Source organism: Cetorhinus maximus, chromosome 5, assembly GCF_964194155.1.
Source record: "Cetorhinus maximus chromosome 5, sCetMax3.hap1.1, whole genome shotgun sequence".
Lineage (NCBI taxonomy): Eukaryota > Metazoa > Chordata > Chondrichthyes > Lamniformes > Cetorhinidae > Cetorhinus > Cetorhinus maximus.
The window spans coordinates 169,869,827-169,890,895 of NC_135883.1; the positions used below are offsets into that span (position 1 = coordinate 169,869,827).

Below are 21,069 nucleotides of genomic sequence, written 5' to 3' on the forward strand. Positions count from 1 at the left end.
CCTTTAAGTAACGTTTCCCAATTCATCATAGCCAACTCGTGCCTCATACCATCGTAGTTTCCATTGTTAAGATTCAGGACCCTAGTCTCAGAATCAACTACATCACACTCCATCTTGATGAAGAATTCTATCATATTATGGTCGCTCATTCCCAAGGGGCCTCGCACAACAAGGTTGCCAATTATTCCTTTCTCATTACACAATACCCAGTCTAGGATAGCCTGTTCTCTAGTTGGTTCCTCAACGTATTGGTCCAGAAAACCATCCCGTATACACTCCAGGAATTCCTCCTCTACGGTATTGTTACTAATTTGATTTGCCCAATCTATGTGCAGATTAAAGTCACCCATAATTACAGATGCTCTTTTATTGCATGTGTCTCTAATTTATGTTTAATACCATTCCCAACATCACCACTACAATTTGGGTTCTATATACAAATCCCACTAATGTTAGAACAGAGGAGGCTAAGGGTGACCTCATTGAAGTGTACAAAATTATGAGGGGCCTTGATACGGTAGACAGGAAAAACTTGTTTCCCCATAGCTGAGGGGTCAGTTACCAGGGGGTATAGATTTAATGTGATTGGTGAAAGGATTAGAGGGGACATGAGGAAAAACTTTTTCATCCAGCGGCTGATGGGCGTCTGGAATTCACTGCCTAAATTGGTGTTTAAGGCTGAAATGCTCAACTCATTTGAAAGGTACCTGGATCTGCATCTGAAGTGCTGTAACCAGCAAGGCCACTGACCAGGTGCTGGAAAGTGAATTCAAAATGAGTGGCTATGTTTCTATTTTCTCTTTTCGGTCGGCGCAGGCACGTTGGGCTGAAGGGCCTCCTTCTGCACCATAACCTTTCTATGGTTCTATAGTTCTATTCAGAGACTGAATCTGAACCAAGACCTGAGCATTATTATTTGAAAGACAAAGTGCTAATGAGGAAATGGAGACCACCTCAATTACCAGCCAATGAGGAATGGGCAGTAGTTGATCAGGTAGTGGATCCATCTGGGTATTGTAACAAACTTTTACGAGTGGTTCACAAAATTCCAGTGGCAGGTCACTTAGTAATTAGGAAAATGCAAGCTAAAAGTCTAAAATATTTTTATTGACCAGGATTGCAAAAGACGTGGTTAAATTCTGCCAGACATGGTAGGGAGTGAACCTCAATCATAAATAAAGCCTGCTGCCTTAATTCTGATACCAGCTTTTGAAGAACCATTTAACAAGGTCTAAATAGGTTGTGTAGGACCCCTACTTAAAACCAGAAGTGGGAATCAGTATCTTATAATTATGAATGTTTCAGCAAGATTTCCTGCAATGTTATGGCAAAAATGGTAGTGCAAAAGTTATTTCTATTGTTTACAAGATATGGATTACCTAAGGAGATACAATCAGATCAAGGCTCAAATATTATATCACAAATATTCAAGAAATAATGAATAATTTGGGAAGAAAGCAGTTTAAGTCTTCAGCTTATCACCCACAATCACAAGGAGCATTAGGCAGATGGCATCAAACATTTGAAGACCAAAATGCACTGCAGGAACTCACCAAGGCTCCTTAACGGCATCTTGCAAAGCCACCACCCGTTCCCATCCAGAAGAATAAGGGCAGCAAACCATTGGGAACACCACTACCTGCAAGTTCCAAAACAAATACTGGGCGGGGTTGTGAGTTGTGAGAAGGATGCAAGAAGGCTTCAGGATGATTTAGACAAGTTGTGTGTGTGGGCAAACATATGGCAGATGCAGTATAACGTGGATAAATGTGAAGTTATATGCTTTGGTGTGAAAAACAGAAAGGCAGAGTATGATTTAAATAGTGATATATTGGGAAATGTGGATGTACAAAGGGATCTCGGTGTCCTTGTATACCAGTCAATGAAAGTAAACAGGCAGGTGCAGCAAGCAATTCGGAAGATAAATGGTATGTTGGCCTTCATTGCAAGAGGAGTTGAGTTCAGAAGTTGGGATGTCTTACTGCAGTTATACAGGGCCTTGGTGAGACCGCATCTGGAGGATTGCGTGCAGTTTTGGTCTCCCTACCTAAGAAAGGATATACTTGCCACAGAGGGTGTGCAGCGAAGGTTCACTAGGCTGATACCAGAGATGGTTGGACCGTCGAAAGAGGAGAGATTGGTTCGACTGGGCCTGTATTCCCTAGAGTTTAGAAGAATGAGGGGGGATCTGATTGAAACGTGCAAAATTCTAACAGGGCTAGACCGACTGGATACAGGGAGGATGTTTCCCATGGTTGGGGAGTCTAGAACCAGGGGCCACAGTATCAAGATACAGGGCAGGCCATTTAGGACTGAGATGAGGGAAGATTTCTTCACTCAGAGGGTGGTCATCTTAGAATTCTTTACCACAGAAGGCTGTGGAGGCCAGGTCACTCAATGTATTCAAGAAAGAAATTGATAATTTTTTGGATATAAGGGGCATCAAGGGATATGGAGAGAAAGTGGGAATATGGGATAGAGGATCAGCCATGATCATAATGAATAGCAGAGAAGGCTCGAAGGGCCGAATGGCCTACTCCTGTGCCTAATTTCTATGCTTTTATGTTTCCCCTCCAAGCCATTCACTATCCTGACTTGGAAATATATCGCAGTTCCTTCACTGTCGCTGGATCAAAATCCTGGAACTCTCTCCCTAACAGCACTGTGGGCGTACCTACACCATATGGACTGCAACGGTTCAAGAAGGAAGCTCACTACCACCTTCTCAAGGGCAACTAGGGGCAGGAAACAAATGCTAGCCTAGCCAGCAACACCCACATCCTATGTATGAATAAAACAAAAACAATAAAAGCCAACTGTCAGGAATGTTCCAATGATTGGGATAAAGAAATTCCATTTTTACTGTTTGCCATTAGGTATGCCCCTAACAAGTCTACAGGATTCAATCTTCTGAACTGATAGTTTTTTAATTCATTCACGGGATGTGGGCTTCACTGGCTGGGCCAGCGTTTATTGCCCATCCCTAGTTGCGCTTGAGAAGGTGGTGGCGAGCTGCCTTCTTGAACCGCTGCAGTCCATGTGATGTAGGTACACCCATGGTGCTGTTAGGAAGGGACTTCCTGAATTTTGACCCAGCAACAGTGAAGGAACAGCGATATATTTCCAAGCCAGGATGGTGAGTGACTTGGAGGAGAACTTCCAGGTGGTGGTGTTCCTATCTATCTGCTACCCTTGTCCTTCATGATAGTGGTGATCATGGGTTTAGAAGGTGCTGTCTAAGGAGCCTTGGTGAATTCCTGCAGTGCATCTTGTAGATGGTACACACTGCTACTACTGTACATCAGTGGCAGAGGGAATGAATGTTTGTGGATGTGGTGCCAACCAAGTGGGCTGCTTTTCCTGGACAGTGTCGAGCTTCTTGAGAGTTATGGGATCAGCACTCATTCAGGCAAATGTGGAGTATTCCATCACACTCCTGACTTGTGCCTTTCAGATGGTGGAAAGACTTTGGGGAGTCAGGAGGTGATTTACTCGTCACAGAATCCCTAGCCTCTGACGTTTTTTTTAATTCATTCATGGGATGTGGGCATCGCTGGCTGGGCCAGCATTTATTACCCATCCCTAATTGCCTTTAGCCTGCTCCTGTAGCCACAGTATTTTCATGGCTAGTCCAGTTCAGTTTCTGGTTAATGGTAACTCCCAGGATGTTCACAGTGGGGGATTCAGCAATGGTAATGCCATTGAACATCAAGGGACGATGGTTAGATTCTCTCTTGTTGGAGATGGTCATTGCCTGGCACTTGTGTGGTGTGAATGTTACTTACCACCTTTCAGCTCAAACTTGGATATTGTCCAGGATTTCCTGCATTTGGACATGGACTGATTCATTATCAGAGGAGTCACAAATGGTGCTGAACATTGTGCAATCATCAGCAAACATCCCCACTTCTGACCTTATGATGGAAGGTTATTTCTGAAGCAGCTAAAGATTGTTGGGTCAGGAACATTCCCCTGAGGAACTGCTACAGTGAAGCACTGGAGCTGAGATGACTGATTCCAACAACCAAAACCATCTTCCTTCATGCTAGGTATGACTCCAACCAGTGGAGAGTTTACCCCCTGATTCCCATTGACTCCAGTTTTGCTAGGGCTCCTTGATGCCACACTCGGTCAAATGCGACCTTGATGTCAAGGACAGTCACTCTCACCTCACCTCGGGGGTGCAACTCTTTGGTCAATGCTTGAACCAAGGCTGTAATGAGGTCAGGAGATGAGTGGCCCTGGCTGAACCCAAACTGGGCGTCAGTGAGCAGGTTATTACTAAGCAAGTGCTGCTTGGTAGCACTGTTGATGACCCCTTCCATTACTTTACTGATGATAGAGAGTGGACTGATGAGACGGTAATTGGCCAGGTTGGATTTGTCCTTTTTTTGTATAGGAGTACTTGGGCAATTTTCCACATAACCGTGTAGATGCCAGTATTGTAGCTGTACTGGAACAGCTTGGCTAGGGGTGCGGCAAGTTCTGGAGCACAAATCTTCATTGCTATTGCTGGAATAGTGTCAGGCCCCATAGCTTTTTCAGTATCCAGTGCCTTCAACCATTTCTTGATATCATGTGGAGTGAATCAAATTGGCTGAAGACTGGCATCTGTGAGGCTGGTGAACTCTGTAGGAGGTCGAGATGGATCAACTACTTATCACTTCTGGCTGAAGATTGTAGCAAATGTTTCAGCCTTATCTTTTGTACTGCTGTGCTGGGCTCCCCCACCATTGAGGATGGGGATATTTGTGGAGCTTCCTACTGCAGTGAGTTGTTTAATTCTCCACCACCATTCACGGCTGGATGTGGCAGGACTACAGAGCTTCGATCTGATCTGTTGGTTGTGGGATCGCTTATCTCTGTCTATCAATTGCTGCTTGTGCTGTTTGGTATGCAAATAGTCCTGTGGTATAGCTTCACCCAGTTGGCATCTCATTTTTGGTCTGCTTGGCGCTGCTCCTGGCATGCCCTCCTGTTTTCTTCATTGGGCCAGGGTTGATCCCCTGGCTTGATGGTAATGATAGAGTGGGGGATATGCTGGGCCATGAGGTTACAGATTGTGTTTGAGTACAATTCTGCTGCTGTTGATGGCCAACAGCACCTCATGGTTGCCCAGTCTTGAGTTGCTCGACCTGCTCAAAATCTATCCCATTTAGCATGGTAGTGCCACACAACTTAATGGCATGTATCCTCAATGTGAAAGCAGGATTTTGTCTCCACAACGATTATGCGGTGGTCACTCCTACCAATACTGTCATGGACAGATGCATCTGCAGCAGGCAGGTTGGTGAGGATGAGGTCAAGTATGTTTTTCCCTCTTGTTGGTTCCCTCACCACTGCCGCAAACCCAGTCTAGCAGCTATGCCCATTAGGACTCATCCAGCTCAGTCAGTTGCTGTGCTACCGAGCCGCTCTTAGTGATAGGCATTGAAGTCCTCCATCCATCTGCCCTTGACACCCTCAGTGCTTCCTCCTATTAGTGAACAGTACTGATTCATCAGCTGAGGGAGGGCGGTACGTGGTAATCAGCAGGAGGTTTCCTTGCCCATATTTGACCTGATGCCATGAGCTGTTATGGGGTCCGGAGTTGATATTGAGGACTTCCAGTGAAACTCCCTCCCAACTGTATATCACTGTGCTGCCACCTCTGCTGGGTTTGTCCTGCCAGTGGGACAGGACATACCCAGGGATGGTGATGGTGGTGTCTGGGACACTCCGTAAGGTACGAGTCCGTGAGGATGACTATATCAGGCTGTTGCTTGAATAGTCTGCAAGACAGCTCTCCTAATTTTGGACTAGCCCCCAGATGTTAGTAAGGAGGACTTTGCAGGGTCGACAGGGCTGAATTTGCCATTGTCATTTCCGGTGCCTAGGTCAATGCCGAGTTGTCGGTCCAGTTTCATTCCTTTTTGGGCATGAGCTGAGGGGACCCCTTAAATTAATTGAAGAAAAATTTATAAAGCAAATCTGAGAGACTACACTTTTGACCTATGTGTCAAATTTCCGAGTAGGATTAGCCCAAGCCTATGAGTTGGCCAAAGAACATTTAAAAATTACTCAACATACAATGATAACTAGGGCAGATAAAAATGCCAAAGCTCAAAATGTTGTCACTGGAGATAAGGTGTTAGTATTGGTATCTGTCTTGGTGAACCATTTAAAGCAAGGTTCATTGGACCTTACAACTCAAAAAGAAACTCAATGATGTGAATTATATAGTGAGTGCTCCAGAGAGGAGGGAAAATCAGCAAGTGTGTCACGTTAATATGTTAAAGCGATGTTATGACAGGGAAGATAGTCAGGAGAGGAGTGTGTTTATAGTAGTAAAAGAAGTAGGGGGTGAAATAAAAATATTAGAGCGATTCAAGAATGAATCAGAAATTGAAAATTCTAAAGTTGACCCTACTGTTATCAGATTAGATTATACAGAGGTGCTTAAAAATTTAAATGTAATATTACGCTATCTTCCAAAAAACTATCGAGGTGACTTATGAAAGCAATTACAAACGCATAAATCAAATTGTGTAAATAGGCCAGGGAAAACCTGTTTGGTCATACATGATGTTAATGTAGGGGATGCATCACCCATTATGCAACATCCTTACAGACTCAGTCCAGAGAAGTCGTCCAAATGAGGAAAGAGATCAATTTCATGATGGAAAATGACATTATTGAACCGAGTTTCTGTAGCTGGAGCTCACCTATTGTAATGATACGGTGGGTGGGTCACGAGATTATGTATAGATTATTGCAAAGGCAGATTCATATCCAGCTCCGTGACTAGAAGACTGTATTGAGAAGATTGGACAAGCAAGATTCATTACAAAAATTGATTTATTAAGGGGATATTGGCAAGTTCCATTGACAAATATGGTCAAAGAAATATCAGCTTTCATAACCTTGGATGCACTTAATCAATTTAAGGTCATGCCTTTCGGAATGAAGAATGCACTAGCAACTTTTCAAAGATTAACCAACAAGGTCATTGAAGGTTTATGCAACTGTGTTGTACATGTTGATGATTTGGTTGTGTTCAGCCAAACCTGGGAGGAACATTCATAACACTTGAAAGAATTTCTTGATCAGTTATAAAGTAACTGACTGGCCATTTGATTCATTAGAGTTTAATATCATAGCAGATGCTTTATCAAGGGCAAATATGGAGGAAAAAGACTGTCATGTTCAAAAATGGGCTTGCATCTTTAATGAGGTTTTACAACTCTTTAAGTGAAGAGAATGGGTTACAAAGGGATTAGTAGTTCAGTGAATTTAGGGAAAAAAACCTAAAGAAGAAAAAACTGTGCTGTTGCCTAGCAGCAGGTGCCCAGGGATACATAGAGATACAAGGAAAGAAAGAAGGGCAGTCAATCAGTGTGTGTATGCCAGAGAGTAGAGACAAAAGTTCTAATCTCTCTAGTAAGAAGTCCTGCAAGACCGCTGTGTAACTGAAGTAACTCATGTTTGCTCTGAAGTTGAAGCAATAGTGAGTTCAGATTGTGATTTGTTTGGGGGTATCTCAAGCAGAAATACCAGCTGGAGAAAAAGCATCTAGTGTATGGTCAGAAGTCCACCAGAAGAAAACTGTTTGCAACTGTTCAGCCCAAGCAAGAAACCCTGGCGTTAAGATAGTGGTAAATCTTCACTGGGGTTTTTAATACCTGTATTGTTGGGAAGAGTGTGAGTTTGAATCATCTTCTGGTGTTGTATTGAAATCTTTCCAACCTTGTTGTCTAGTGTAATATAGTTCACTTTTCTTGCTTATTAAAATTTTAATCTTTCTGTTAAAAGTACATTGGCAGACTGTTGTGAACTTATCCAATAGCCGACTGCCATGGTTTCTAAGAAACACAAAGTTAGGATCTATCAAGCCAGGTTTCACTCTGGGGCCTGGCTTGTTCAATATTAACATCAGCTGGGACCGTAACAACATTAATCTGTGGCTCTTCATCTAAGTCATTAATATAGATTGTAAATAGCTGAGGCCCCAGCACTGATCCTTGTGGCACTCCACTATTCACTACCTGCCAACTTGAAAAAGCCCTGTTTATGCCCAGTCTCTGTTTCCTATCCATTAACCAATTCACTATCCGTGCTAATATATTACCCCCAACTCAATGAGCCATTATCTTGTCTATTAATCTTTATTGTGGCACCTTATCGAATGCCTTTTGGAAATCCATCTACTGGTTCCCTTCTATCTAGCCCACTAGACACATCCTAAAAAAGACTCAAATACATTTATCTTTTCCCTTAGTAAAACCACGTTGACTTGTTCGAATCATACTGGGCTTTTCTAAGTACATTGTTAAGACTTCCTTAACAACAGATTTCAGGATTTTCCTAACAATTGATATTAGGCTAGCTGGTCTATAATTCACTGTTTTCTCTCCCTCCTTTTTTGAAAAGTGGTGTAACTTTTGCCAACTTCCAATCTAGTGGGACTGTTCCCAAATCTAAGGAATTTTGAAAAATCATAGCTGGCATAGCTCAGCAGCTATCTCTTTTGGAACCCTGGGTTATAGGCTATCAAGTCCCAGGGAATTGTCGTATTTTAGTTCTTTTAGTTTCTCCAATACTTTATCTCTGATGATATTAATTTCCCTAATTTCCTCAGCCTTTTTAGCCCTTAGGTCTTCATCTTTGGAACTTGTGTATCCTATTTTGATGATAGGTACAAAATATTTGTTCAATGCCTTTGTGATTTGTTCATTCTCCGTGATAATTTCACCTGTCTCTGCTTCTCAGCGACCAATGTTTATGTTAGTAACTGTCTTCATTTTTATATCCATTACATTGCTGTAGTGTTTCCATCCCTCCCTCCTCCTCAAACCTAAAAAGAGAGGAAGAGGCAGTGCCTTCAGGAGTGCACCAGGCCAGTGAGGGACACTCTTCTGAAAACGGATTTTAAACAAAAAGCAGCTGATTGGTGAATAATTCCTGGGAGCAGACTCGGAGGGAGGAGCACTGGAGCGGTGAGTATAAATCTAGCTTACCTCGGGGATTCGCGGCCTTGTCTCCAGGGAGCAGACTTGGAGGGAGGAGCACCGGAGCGGTGAGTATAAATCTAGCTTACCTGGCAGATATGCGGCATTGTCTCTAGGGAGCAGACTCGGAAGGAGGAGCACTGGAGCGGTGACCTCGGGGTACAGGGTAACTGAAGCCAAAACTGAAAAAGTGAGGTCACAGGAAAGCTGTGACCTAATTGGTTGGTAGGAAATCTGCACCAAATTTGAAAAAAAAACACTGCAAAGCTAATTAATAAATTAATTATCTAAGTAGAGATGGCTGGGCAGGTGATGTGCTGTAGCTGTACGGTGTGGGAGCTGGCGGATCCCATTGCGGGCCGCAGTGACCACATCTGCAGCAAGTGTTGGTTGCTGGAATAACTCCAGCTCAGAGTTGGTGAGCTGGAGTCCGAGCTCCGAACGTTGCGGCACATCCGGAAGGGGGAGAGATACCTGGACGCTCTGTATCAGGAGGCAGTCACACCCGGTAGATTAAGTACATCAAGTGCGGTCAGTGGTCAGGGTCAGCAGGGTGTGACTGCAAGTGAGGCAGGTAGAGGGATCCTGTATTCAGGAACAGAGGAGCCTCAGCTCTTGACCTTGTCCAACAGGTACAAGGTACTTGCTTCTTGTGTGGATGAGGAACAGGGCTGTAGGGAGGATGAGCCAGCTGACTACGGCACCGTGGCACATGAGGCTATTCAAGAGGGGGGAGCAAAAAGACAAGTGGTGGTTGTGGGGGATTCTATTATTAGGGGAATTGATAGCTTCCTTTGTAAGCAGGATCGAGAGTCCCGCATGATAAGTTGCCTGCCCGGTGCCAGGGTGAGGGACATCTCTGACCGGCTTGAAAGGATATTGGAGAGGGAGGGGGAGGATCCAGTTGTTGTGGTCCACGTCGGGACAAATAACATAGGTAAGACTAGGAAAGAGGACCTGTTTGGGGATTATCAGGAACTAGGAACTAAATTAAAGAACAGGTCCTCAAGGGTTATAATCTCCGGATTAGTACCCGAGCCACGTGCAAATTTGCATTGGGACGCGAGAATAAGGGAAGTAAACACGTGGCTAAAGGAGTGGTGCAGGAAAGAGGGGTTCCATTTCGTGGGGCACTGGCATCAGTATTGGAACAGGAGGGATATGTACCGTTGGGACGGTCTCCACCTGAACCGATCTGGAACAAATGTTCTAGCGAAAAGGGTAAATAGGGTGGTCAACAGGACTTTAAACTAGAAAGTGGGGGGGGGAGGGAAGGGTAAAACTCCAAGAAGTATGACTAATGGGAAACAAAGCAGCAGGTTAGCGTGTGGGGGGGTGGATTCAACTTCATGGAAAATTATGAAAAAACTGGAAAGAAAGGAGAGCCCAAGAGAGGCTATTAAAGTCTCCAGAACACAAAATAGGACAGAATGTTTAGAAAGGGCTAGGAATCTAACTTCAAGCACATCAGATAAAGGGATGACAATGAGAAAGGGGACGGGAAATACAGGACTGAAGGTGTTGTATCTGAATGCACGCAGTATACGAAATAAGGTAAATGAGCTTGTGGTGCAGATTGAAATTGGCAGGTATGATGTGGTGGGCATCACGGAGACATGGCTGCAAGGGGATCAGGACTGGGAGCTAAATATCCAACGATATACATCCTATCGAAAAGATAGGCAGGTTGGCAGAGGGGGTGGGGTTTCTTTGTTAGTAAGAAATTAAATTAAATCGATAGCAAGAAATGATGTAGTGTCAGATGATGTAGAATCTGTGTGGGTAGAGTTGAGGAACCGCAAAGGTAAGAAAACCATCATGGGAGTTATGTACAGGCCTCCGAACAGTAGTCAGGATGTGGGGCACAAGACACACCAGGAGATAGAAAAGGTGTGTAAGAAAGGCAAGGTTACAGTGATCATGGGGGATTTCAATATGCAGGTAGACTGGGAAAATCAGGTTGGTCGTGGATCCCAAGAAAAGGAATTTGTGGAAAGTTCAAGAGATGGCTTTTTTGGAGCAGCTTGTGGTGGAGCCCACTAGGGAACAAGAAATTCTAGATTTAGTGATGTGTAATGAGGCAGATTTGATAAGGGAACTTAAGGTGAAGGAACCCTTAGGAGGAAGTGACCATAATATGATAGAATTTACCCTGCAATTTGAGAGGAAAAAACTGGAATCAGATGTAACGGTATTACAGTTGAATAAAGGCAACTACAGAGGCATGAGGGAGGAGCTGGCCAGAATTGACTGGGAGATGAGCCTAGCAGGAAAGACAGTGGAACAGCAATGGCAGGAGTTTCTGGGAGTAATTTGGGAGACACAGCAAAAATTCATCCCCAGGAAGAAGAAGCATACTAAAGGGAGGACGAGGCAACCATGACTGACAAGGGAAATCAGGGACAGCATTAAAGCTAAAGAGAAAGCATACAATGCGATGAAGAGCAGTGGGAAACCAGGGGATTGGGAAGCCTACAAAGACCAACAGAGGACAACTAAAAAAGAAATAAGGAGGGAGAAGATTAAATATGAGGATAAACTAGCCAGTAATATAAAAGAAGATTGCAAGAGTTTTTTTTAGATATATAAAGGGTAAGAGAGAGGCAAAAGTGGACATTGGGCCGCTAGAAAATGACGCTGGAGAAGTAGTAGTGGGGAACAAAGATATGGCGGAGGAACTGAATAGGTACTTTGCGTCTCAGTCTTCACAGCAGAAGACACGAGTGACATCCCCAAAGTTCAAGAGAGTCGGGGGGCAGTGGTGAGTATGGTGGCCATTGCCAAGGAGAAGGTGCTAGGAAAACGGAAAGGTCTGAAGGTGGATAAATCACCTGGACCAGATGGATTACACCCCAGAGTTCTGAAGGAGATAGCTGAAGAGATAGTGGAGGCGTTAGTGGTGATATTTCAGGAATCACTGGAGTCAGGGAAGGTCCCAGAGGACTGGAAAATCGCTAATGTAACCCCCCTGTTTAAGAAGGGAGTGAGGCAAAAGATGGGAAATTACAGGCCGATGAGCCTGACCTCGGTCGTTGGTAAGATTTTAGAGTCCATTATTAAGGATGAGATTTCAGAATACTTGGAAGTGCATGGTAAAATCGGGCAAAGTCAGCCTGGTTTCATCAAGGGGAGGTCATGCCTGACAAATCTGTTAGAATTCTTTGAGGAGGTAACGAGTAGGTTAGACAAAGGAGAGCCAATGGATGTTATCTACTTGGACTTCCAGAAGGCCTTTGACAAGGTGCCGCACAGGAGGCTGCTCAGTAAGATAAGAGCCCATGGTGTTAGAGGCAAGGTATTAGCATGGATAGAAGATTGGCAGATGATACAAAGATAGATGGAGGGACAGGTAGTATTGAGGAGGCAGGGAGGCTGCAGAAGTATTTGGACAGGTTAGGAGAATGGGCAAAGAAGTGGCAGATGGAATACAATGTGGGGAAGTGTGAGGTCATGTACTTTGGTAGGAATAGTAGAGGCATAGACTATTTTCTAAATGGGGAGAGAATTCAGAAGTCTGGAGTGCAAAGGGACTTGGGAGTTCTAGTCCAGGATTCTCTTCAGGTTAACTTGCAGGTTGAGTCGGTAGTTAGGAAAGCAAATGCAATGTTGGCATTTATTTCGAGATGACTAGAATATAAAAGCAGTGATGTGCTGCTGAGGCTTTATAAGGCTCTGGTTAGACCACATTTAGAATATTGTGAGCAATTTTGGGCCCCGTATCTCAGGAAGGATGTGCTGGCCCTGGAGAGGGTCCAGAGGAGGTTCACGAGAATGATCCCAGGAATGAAAGGCTTAACATATGAGGAACGTTTGAGGACTCTGGGTCTATACTCGATGGACCTTAGAAGGATGAGGGGGGATCTGATTGAAACTTACAGAATACTGAAAGGCCTGGATAGAGTGGACGTGGGGAAGATGTTTCCATTAGTAGGAGAGACTAGGACCCAAGGGCACAGCCTCAGAGTAAAGGGAAGACCTTTTAGAACAGAGATGAGGAGAAACCTCTTTAGCCAGAGAGTGGTGAATCTGTGGAATTCATTGCCACAGAAGGCTGTGGAGGCCAGGTCATTGAGTGTATTTAAGACCGAGATAGATAGGTTCTTGATTGATAAGGGGATCAAAGGTTACGGGGAGAAGGCGGGAGAATGGGGTTGAGAAACTTATCAGCCATGATTGAATGGCGGAGCAGACTTGATGGGCCGAATGGCCTAATTTCTGCTCCTATGCCTTATGGTCTTATGGTATTATACTTAGAAAAGCTCTTATAATCTGTTTTAATATTCCTGGCTAGTTTTTGGCATTCTTTATTTTTTTACCTTTTTATCAACTTTTTGGTGGTTCTTTACTGGTTTCTAAAACACTCCCAATCTTCAGACTTGCTACTGTTTTTTGTAACATTGCAAAACATTAACATTAACTTCCTGAGCAAGATGGGTCATTTTTGCTGAGTTTGTGTTCAAAGTTAATGTGCCAGTCGACTTACGTTTCCTGAGCTGCTGTGCTCATTAAACTGCTTTTTGCACTGAATCCATGGAGCAAACTCCACCTTCTTCAGCAAAAGGTTTTTCCTTCCATTACTAGCAAAGAATATCTCTCTGCTACTTCTCACTGTACCTGGCAGCACATCCAGCATGGTGTCATTGAAATGGGATGCAATCTTTGCCCATTTGGACTCCCTTCTGACAGTTCCAGGTATCTAATAACTCTTTCAACTTGCATGCTTGGATTGTCCCTTTAAATATTTGTGTTGAGCCTGTGTCATATAGGTCCACAGTACACTAATTGATGCTAATTAGGTGGGAAATCCAGAAGTAAAATGATCATGAGATTATTGAATTAAAAAGCCATGGCAAACGTACTGCAGTTGCTGATTTCCCATGTACTATCAGATCCCCTCACATCACTCCCAACAATGTTCAGTTTAATTTTTCTTTGTTGTACATGATCTGTTTGTTGTATTGCGCAGACCCTTTGAGATTGTTGCACAACAGGAAACATGCACATCTTAGTGGGAACATTGGTTATTCTAGGCCTGTGCACTGCACTATACATTCCAAATGCTGCACATCCACACACCCACATAGCTTAGAGGGAACATTGATCCTACACAGTGCAAATTAAAATTTTTCTGCATAGATGGTTCCTAACCTGTTGAGTATTTTGAGCATTTCCTGTTTTTACTTTAAATATACTTTCATCCTGTGCCATTTATTTACACCATGGACCATGACCTTTGACTTCATTTCTTCCCTTTCCTTTAAACACTTTTAAAGAAAGACATTGTGAGAATGGGAGACACCATGTGAAGAGAAGCTCTTTGAAATCAAGTTGAGCTAAAAAAAAAAAGTCTAGAACTGCTCACCACTAATTTTTATATTGCCAAATACCCTCAAGAAAGAAATGATATAGCTGTTAGTTATTGCTTGCAACACCATTTCACTGAGTTTATACTAACACTCATCTTCATAAGCATCACAGGTACTTATTGAATAACAAAAGCAACTTCTTTGTATGCTGATGTGATGAATGTGGACTTTACATATTTTAAAATGTCCCCTTTAACTTAAGGTGAAACAACATTCTGGAAAGGGGGATGATGAGGTCATAATAAACAACTCCGCTCAGAAACAGGCCTATGTGATCTGGTTGTCATGGGAGAGAAAGTCAAGTAGAAACCTATGCAAGACCTATCTTGTTTGTATTAGTTAGTTACAGTAAAAGTTATTGGTCTCTACATGGATTGTAGCATGGAGGCTGTTACCTTCAAAATTGGCTTCCAGCTGAGAGCAGAAGAGCTGATGTAGACCATCCCCATTCTGGACACTGTGGCTGGAGATGCATTCTCGATGTTATGTACTTCAAACAGTAGTTTGCAGGAAGGAGCCATGGGAATACGGTCACCATTAGCCAAAGTTAATGTCTTGTTGTCATCCAGTACGGAATTTAGATTTTCTATCCAAATAGCATCCACTGGACCATCCAGAACTATCCAGATATTATCACCTACAAACCAAATTGTACAACAATCACACAAAAGTATTAACAATGAATAAATTATTCTGATATTACTCATTTGCACAGTAAGCCGTTGGACAAGTTAGATTTCAGGTCATTTCCGAATTGAATCTGGCAATTAGATTTAATGGCAATTATTTTCCAGGATTACAATTTGATTCCTAATTAACTGCATTCATTCTGTTAATAAAAATTAAAATATACTGGGGATAATTATCGGCACCACTAAATTGGAAATCTTTGAAGAAATGAGAAGAGCTTATTTGTTAAGATATGACTGTATGTAAGAACAGCATGTGTTGTCCTGTTCCTCTACAATTTTATTGGGCTTTTTGTGGCTCTTCTACCAACGTTATGGTAATAAGGTGGAGTGCAGTAGATTAGTGGTGGCAGAGGTACGGTAGTGTAGGGGTTATGTTAATGGACCACTAATGCAGAGACATAGACTGATGATCCGTCAAATTTGAGTTCAAATCGAACAATGGCAATTTGAGGACTTGAATTCAGTTTTTAAAAAAACCTGGATATAAAAGGTTCGTAAAAGTTTTTTTTTAATTCATTCACGGGGTGTGGGCTTCACTGGCTGGGCCAACATTTATTGCCCATCCCTAGTTGTCCTTGAGAAGGTGGTGGTGAGATGCTTACCTGAACTGCTGCAGTCCATGTGGTGTAGGTATACCCACAGTGCTGTTAGGAAGGGAGTTCCAGGATTTTGACCCAGCAACAGTAAAGGAATGGAGATATATTTCCAAGTCAGGATGGCGAGTGACTTGGAGTGGAACTTCCAGGTGGCGGTGTTCCAATCTATCTGCTGTCCTTGTCATTCTAGATGGTAGTGGTCATGGGTTTGGAAGGTGCTGTTGAAGGAGTCTTGGTGAGTTCCTGTAGTGCATCTTGTAGATGGTACACGCTGCTTCTACTGTGCGTCAGTGGTGGAGGGAGTGAATGTTTGTAGATGTGGTGCCAATCAAGCACGCTCCTTTGTCCTGGATGGTGTCAAGCTTCTTGACTGTTGTGGGAGTTGCACTCATCCAGGCAAGTGGAGACCATTCCATCACACTCCTGGATTGTGCCTTGCAGATGGTGGACAGACTTTGGGGAGTCAGGAAGTGAGTTATTCATCACATGATTTCTAGCCTCTGACCTGCTCTTGTAGCCACAGTATTTATATGGCTAGCCCAGTTCAGTTTCTGGTTAATGGTAACTCCCAGGATGTTGATAGTGGGGGATTCAGCGATGGTAATGCCATTGAACATTTAGGGGGCGATGGTTAGATTCTCTCTTGTTGGAGATGGCCAGTGCCTGGCACTTGTGTGGCGTGAATGTTGCTTGCCATTTGTCAGCCCAAGCCTGGATGTTATCCAGGTCTTGCTGCATTTGGACATGGACTGCTTCAGTGTCTGAGGGGTAGCAAATAGTGTGGAACATTGTGTAACCATCAGCGAACAACCCCACTTCTGACCTTATGATGGAAGGAAAGTCATTGATGAAGCAGCTGAAGTTCGTTGGGTGGAGACACTACCCTGAGGAACTCCTGCAGTGATGTCCTGGAGCTGAGATGAGTGACCTCCAACAATCACAACCATCTTCCTTTGTGCCAGGTATGACTTCAACCAGTGGAGAGTTTACCCCCTGATTCCCATTGACTCCAGTTTTGCTAGGGCTCCTTGATGCCACACTCGGTCAAATGCAGCCTTGATGTCAAGGGCAGTCACTGTCACCTAACCTTGGGAGTTCAGCTCTTTTGTCCATATTTGAACCAAGGCTGTAATGAGGTCAGGAGCTGAGTGGCCCTGGTGGAACCCAAACTGGGTGTCAGTGAGCAGGTTATTGCTAAGCAAGTGATGCTTAATAGCACTGTTGATGACCCCTTCCATTACTTTACTGATGATGGAAAGTAGACTGATGGGGCAGTAATTGGCCGAGTTGGATTTGACCTGCTTTTTGTGTACAGGACATACCTGGGCAATTTTCCTCACAGCTGGGTAGATGACAGTATTGTAGCTGTACTGGAACAGCTTGGCTAGGGGTGCAGCAAGTTCTGGAGCACAAGTCTTCAGTACTATTACTAAAACATTGTCAGGGCCCATAGCCTTTGCACTATCCAGTGCCTCAGTCGTTTCATATTATCACATGGAGTGAATCAAATTGGTTGAAGACTGGCATCTGTGATGCTGGAGCACTCTGGAGGAGGTCGAGATGGATCATCCACTTGGCACTTCTGGCTGAAGATTGTAGCAAATGCCTTATCTTTTATACTGATGTGCTGGGCTCCCCCATCATTGAGGATGGGAATACTTGTGGAGCTTCCTACTGCATTGAGTTGTTTAATTCTCCACCACCATTCACGGCTGGATGTGGCAGGACTGCAGAGCTTAGATCTGATCTGTTGGTTGTGGGATCGCTTATCTCTATCAATTGCTGCTTGTGCTGTTTGGCATGCAAGTAGTCCTGTGGTATAGCATCACCCGGTTGGCACTTCATTTTAGGTCTGCTTGGTGCTGCTCCTGGCATGCCCTCCTGTTTTCTTCATTGGGCCAGGGTTGATCCCCTGGTTTGATGGTAATGATAGAGTGTGGGATATGGCAGGCCATGAGGTTACAGATTGTGTTTGAGTACAATCCTGCTGCTGCTGATGCCCACAGCACCTCATAGTTGCCCAGTCTTGAGTTGCTAGATCTGTTCAAAATCTATCCTATTTAGCACAGTGGTAGAGCCACACAACATGATGGAGGGTATCCTCAATGTGAAGGCTGGACTTCGTCTCCACAACAACTGTATGGTGGTCATTCCTACTGACACTGTCATGGGCAGATGCATCTACGGCAGGCAGGTTGGTGAAGATGAGGCCAAGTATGGTTTTCCTTCTCGTTGGTTCCCTCATCACCTGCCGCAGACCAGTCTAGCAGTTATGTCCTTTAGGACTTGGCCAGCTCGGTCAGTGGTGGTGCTACCAAGCCATTCTCGGTGATGGATATTGAAGTCCCCCACCCAGAGTGCATTCCGCGTCCTTTCCACCCTCAGTACTTCCTCCATGTGGTGTTCAACATGGAGGAGCACTGAATCATTAGCTGAGGGAGGGCAGTACGTGGTAATCAGCAGGAGGTTTCCTTGCCCGTGTTTGGGCAAGCTTTTTTAAATCTTTGTTGCACCTGCATATTAGCCTTTTGTGATTCATGCACTAGGACATCGAGATCCCTTTGCATCTCAGAACTCTGCAATCACTCATCATATAGATAATATTCTTTTTTTTTTTACCTTCTGACAACTTGGAAACTTGGAAGCATTGTGGACTGTGAGGAGGAATGCAGAACTCTGAGCGGATATTGATGAAATAGGCAGACAAGTGACAGATGGAACTTATTGCAGAAAAATATGAAGTGAGTCATTTTGGTAGGAAGAATGCAGAGAGACAATATAAAGTAAAGGGTATAATTACAAAGGGGCTTCAGGAGCAAAGTGACCTCACTGTGTACATATATAAACCATTGAAGGTGCCAGGTCAGGTTGAGAGCTTGGTGAATAAAGCATAAAGCATTCTAGGTTTTAGTAATATGGGCATGGAGCATGAAAGCAAGGAAATTATGTTTAACTTGTATAGAACACTGGTTCGACCTTAACTGGAGTATTGTATCCAGTTCTGGGGACCACACTTAAAAAAATATGTGAAGGCATTGGAGAGCGTACAGAAAAGATTGACGAGAATGGTCCGAGGAATGAGGAATTTCTGTTATGTAGATAGATTGGAGAAGCTGGGGTTATTTTCCTTGGAGAACAGAAGGTTGAGAGGAGCTTTAATGGAGGTATTCAAAATCATTAAGGTCTGGACAGGGAAAAACTGTTCCCATTGGTGAAAATATTGAGAACAAGAGGGCACAGATTTAATGTAATGGGAAAAGAACCAATGGTGACATGAGCCAATCTTTATTCACGCAGCGAATGGGTAGGATCTGGAATGCACTTCCTGAGAGTGTGGTGGAGGCAGGTTCAATCGAGGCATTCAAGAGGAAATTGGATTTTTTTCTGAAAAGGAAAAACATGTAGGGTTATGGGAGAAGGTGGGCGGTGGCACTAGATAAATTGCTCCTATGGAAAGCCAGTGCAGAACATAACGGGCTGAATGGTCTCCTTCTGCGCTGTAACCATTCTTTGATTCTGTAAATCTAGACAGTTGTTATAATAGGAGACTTTAATTACCTGATATAGACTGAGATAGTAATAGTGTAAAGGGTGGGGAAGGAGAAGAGTTTCTGAAGTATGTTTAGATAAATTTTCTGCATTAGTTGGTTCCAGCCCAATGGGAAAGGATGCATTGCTGGATCTGTTTGGGGCAAATGAGGTCAGTTAAACTGATCAAGTGGCAGTAGGGGGATATTTATGGAACAGTAATCATCATATCATAAGGTCTAGGTTAGCTACAGAAAAGGACAAAGAACAATCCAGAGTAAAAAATAATTAATTGAGGAGCGCCAATTTCAGTTGGGTAAGAATGGATCTGACTCTGATAAATTGGAATCAAAGATTGGCAGGCAAAGCTGAGAGGAGAATTAAAGAGGAGATGAGACACATTCCCACAAGGGTGGAAGGCAGAACAAACAAAGGGAGGGCTCCTTGGATGGCAAAAGAGATAGAAAATAAGAAGCTACAAAAAAGGTGTGTATGACAGATGTCAGGTTGATAATATAAGTGAGCACCAGGCTGAATATAAAAAGTTCAGAGTGTAAGTGAAAGAAGAAACCAGAGAAGTAAAGATAGAATTTGAGAAGATACTGGCAACTAACATAAAAGGAAATCCAAAAGTTTTCTACTGGCATATAAATAGTAAAAGGGTGGCAAATGGAGGAGTAGGGCCAATTAGGGAACAAAAAAGCAAAATTATTCATGGTGGGAAAGGGCATGGCTGAGGTACAAAGTGAATACCCTGCATCTGTCTACATAAAGGAAGAAGATGTTGCCCACGTCATAGTGAAAGAGGAGGTAGTTTGAACTTGTGATGGGCTAAAATTTGATAGAGAGGAGATATTAAGAAGGCTGTCGCTATCTACTGTTGATGCGTCACCAGGACCGGATGAGATGCATCCCAAGGCCTGAGCAAAGTAAAAAGGTGAAAATTATGGAGACACTGACCATAAACTTTCAATTCTCCTTAGGTACCAGGGTGGTGCCAAAGGAGAATTGTAAATGTCACCATCTTGTTCAAAAAACAGTGCATGGGTAATCTTAGCAACTGTAGGTCAGTCAGTTTCATGTCAATGGGGAGGAAAGGTTTTAGAAATAATAATTTGGGACAAAATTATCTCACAATTGGGTACGTGTGGATTAACTAAGGAAAGTCAGCATGAATTTATTAAAAGCAAATTGTGCTTAACTGACATAATCAAGTTTTTTATAAGGTAACTAAGAGGGCTAAGAACGTAAGGAAGAGGAGCAGGAGAAGACCATACAGACCATTGAACCTGCTGTGCCGTTCATCATTATGGATGAACTTATGGCTTCAACTCCACCTTCCTGCCTGCTGCCCATATCACATGATTCCCTTAGACACCAAAAATCTGTATATCACAGCCTTAAATATATTCAGTGATGGGACATCTAGTCTAATGAACCTTTGCTGAAATGCCTCCAATACAATTATATGCTTCCTTAAACATGGAGACTAAAACTGCACTCAGTATTCAAAGAGTGGTCTCACCAACACCCTGTAGAATTGCAGCAAAACTTCTTTATTCTCGTACTGCAATCCTCTTGCAATAGAAGAGCTCTGAAGAAGAGGCATATGGACTCGAAATGTTAATTCTGTTTTTCTCTCCACAGATGCTGTTAGGCCTGCTGAGTTTCTCCAGCATTTTCTGATAACTTTTTATGTTCCTTGTATGAGGACACTCAAGTCTCTCTAAACATCAATGTTTACAAGATTCAAACCTTTTAAAAAATACTCTGCTCTTTTATTCTTACAACCTCACATCACCACATTATACTCGATCTGCCATCTTGTTGCCCATTCACTAAAGAACAAAGAAAAGTACAGCACAGGAACAGGCCCTTCGGCCCTCCAAGCCTGCGCCGA

At 43.4% G+C, this 21,069-nt stretch overlaps 1 protein-coding gene across 1 annotated transcript in view; it reads right to left on the minus strand.

Moving 5' to 3' along the window:
* LOC144681152 (dynein axonemal heavy chain 8-like) overlaps positions 1 to 21,069 on the minus strand; it is a 1,929,890-nt gene that overhangs the window by 716,538 nt on the left and 1,192,283 nt on the right. The window contains exon 48 of the mRNA XM_078542879.1: positions 14,749 to 14,990. Coding sequence (XP_078399005.1) covers positions 14,749 to 14,990 — 242 coding nt within the window. The remainder of the gene's footprint in view (positions 1 to 14,748; positions 14,991 to 21,069) is intronic.